The 3,044-nt window shown below is 36.6% G+C and overlaps 1 protein-coding gene across 1 annotated transcript; it reads left to right on the top strand.

Annotated features, from left to right (window-relative positions):
• The first annotated feature begins 625 nt into the window (after positions 1-625).
• LOC142179866 (uncharacterized) lies at positions 626-928 on the top strand. Its single transcript, XM_075250754.1, has one exon. It carries the CDS (start codon positions 626-628, stop codon positions 926-928), a length of 303 nt encoding a protein of 100 aa, XP_075106855.1.
• The last annotated feature ends 2,116 nt before the right edge of the window (positions 929-3,044 follow it).

Below are 3,044 nucleotides of genomic sequence, written 5' to 3'. Positions count from 1 at the left end.
TAAATGACATAACAGAGCTATTCAAATTTCTAGAATCGAATTCCGGCTCCGATATTAAAAAGTCAACCCCGTGGTCAAACTTGGAAATCTTTAGCCTTTAAATTACTAGTTTCCGTTAAATGGTCATAACTTGAGCTAGGGACCTCCAAATTAAATTCCGGGAATACGCCCAAGTCCCAAATCACGATACGGAGTTATCGAAACTATCAAAATACTGATCCGGGTCCATTTGCTCAAAACGTTGACCAAAGTCAACTCACTTGAGTTTTATGGCTTTATTTCACATTTTAATCCATTTTTCACATAAAATCTTTCCGAAAAATTTTATGGACTGTGCACGCAAGTCGAGAAATGATAAATAGTACTTTTGAGGTCTTAGATAATAGAATTACTTATTAAATTTAAAGATGATATTTTGGATCATCACATGTTTATAGATGGGAAGTGTCTCAAAGAGCAATACAAATGTGACTTAGAGCATGAATGGGAAAGATGTAATGCATTCATATTATCTTAGATTACCAATTCTGTATCGAAATAGCTAGAAAATGGATTAATGTAATCAACCAACGCACATAATTTCTGGGTAGATTTGAAAGAGCATTTTGATAAGAAGAATCTGTCGATGGTGTATCAATTATTACGTGAAATCTGCACCATGAACCAAAGGACTACTTCAGTTTCAGAGAATTTTTCAAAACTGAAAAATGCTTGGGATGAGTATTGGTCAATGGTACCATTTCCCTGTGATTGTGAGAAACACAAGAAGTATGCAGAACATATGGAGCAACAGAAGTTAGTACAGTTCCTGATGGGATTAAATAAAACTTATGCACAAGAAAGGAGTCAAGTGTTGTTGACTATACTAGTTCCCACATTTAATCAAGCTTACAACATGATCATGCAAGATGAGAGCCAAAGAGCATAATCTAGCATGATTTCACAGCTTAGCTCAGGATTGTAGTAGACGAATATGACTGATCCAATAGTTTTTGCTTTTACTCAGAACATTAGGTTCAAGAAGAATAGTGGAATGTGCTGTGATTATTGCCATTTGAAGGGGCATTTGAAGGAGAATTGGTACAAGTTAGTGGGATATCCTCCAAGTCATAAGTTTAACAGAAAAAAGGGCTTTGACAGGTCACAAGGTTCAGAAACTAGTAGTATGCCAACACATAGTGTCTTGCCAATGTTCACTGCAAATCAATATCAACAACTCTTGAAGCTGATCAATCAAGAGTCGACTATTACAGAGGCAAGAGCTAATATGGAAGGTATAAAAGAACTTCTTGATACTTGTTTGCTTGCAGGTTCTGAACCTAATTCTTGGGTGATTGACACTAGAGCCTCAAAACATATGGTTTCTAGCCTCAATCTTTTAACTGAATCTACTCCTGTTAAGTCTAATTCCAACAAAGTATATCTGCCTAATGGGCACACAACTTCAGTAACACACACATGATCCTTAATATTACGAAATGAACTTTCATTGTATAATATGTTGCATGTTCCAAACTTTCTATACAATTTAATATCAGTCTCCAAACTCATCAAGGCATTGAAGTGTTGTGCTTTATTCTTCCATGAGTTTTACATCTTTCAGGACCTTTGCACTAGTAAGGTGAGTGGGATTGGTAAAGAGAAGGATGGTGTCTACATACTTCAACCTACCAAGAAGCCATTACCAGTTAAAGAACCTGAACAGTCTTCTCTTTCAATGCTCAGTACACCTACTCCAGTTAATAGTTCTACTCCAGCTCTGTACACATCAGTTTCAGATTCATCTCACTCTTCATCACAGGAATCCATTCATTGCAATATATGGCATCAAATACTTGGACATGCACCAATAACAGTCATACAAAAAATACTTTTCTTGAAGAACCAATTGTTGAATAATGACACTATGCCTTGTACTGTTTGTCCTTTAGCCATGCAAACTAGATTTTCCTTTCCTACTAGTGTTAAGAAAATTGTATCCCCTTTTGAGATTGTACATATAAATATGTGGGGTCCATATAGACAATGTACTTACAATGAATATAGATACTAACTTACTATTGTGGATGATTACTCTAGAATGACATGGCTTTATCTGATGAGAATGAAAAGTGATTCCTTTCTTTTGATCAAGTCCTTTCTTACCTTAGCTAAAACACAATTCTCTGCAACCATTAAAGTCATCAGAACTGATAATGGCCTTGAATATTTTAATTAACAAGTTTCAACGCTCTTTACTTCTCTTGGAATTATTCATCAGAGTTCTTGTGTACACACTCCACAACAAAATAAAGTGGCTGAAAGAAAACATAGGCATTTACTTGAAATGGCTAGATCTCTTAGATTCCAAGATCATGCACCTTTAAAAATTTGGGGGAATGTGTTCTCACAATAGCTTTCCTTATCAATAGGCTGCCATCTTCAGTGCTTTCAGGAAAATCACCTTTTGAGTTGTTTCATGGCTATTCACCCTCTCTTATTCACATCAAGGTGTTTGATTGTCTATGTTATGCAACTACTCCTCATCTCCTTGACAAATTTGCTTCTAGAGCTATTCCTTCCATCTTCATGGGATACTCAGAAACACAGAAAGGTTACAAGCTTCATAACATTTCCATTGGCACTTTCTTTGTCAGTAGGGATGTATCTTTTAGAGAAAGTGTGTTTCCCTTCAAACATCCTAAATCTACTTTTTTGTGTCATCCTCCTTCTGATTCCACTGACCTTTTTCCTCCTAAGTCTACCATTCCTCCCACTGATGATACATTTCATAAAATTCCCATGCCAGGCTCACTTCCACTCTGAAGCCTCTCCTTCCTCATCCTCTACTCATGTCATCCCTTCTATTCATATCTCTGCTTCTCCTCTCTTACCTCACACTCCTGTTATGTCTCCTTCTCAGTCCTTTCCATGCCTTTTGCCTCACTCTTTCCCTTCCTCACCTAATGGTCTTAGAAGATCTCTCAGAACTTCTAAACCTCCTATTTGGCTTACAGATTATGTTCCTGGCACTAAGTCTTCTAATACTCCTTATCCACTATCTA

Source organism: Nicotiana tabacum, chromosome 4 (genome assembly GCF_000715075.1).
Source record: "Nicotiana tabacum cultivar K326 chromosome 4, ASM71507v2, whole genome shotgun sequence".
Taxonomy (NCBI): domain Eukaryota; kingdom Viridiplantae; phylum Streptophyta; class Magnoliopsida; order Solanales; family Solanaceae; genus Nicotiana; species Nicotiana tabacum.
The sequence above is the reverse complement of the archived record's forward strand: the minus strand, read 5'-3'. Positions and strand labels throughout refer to the sequence as shown.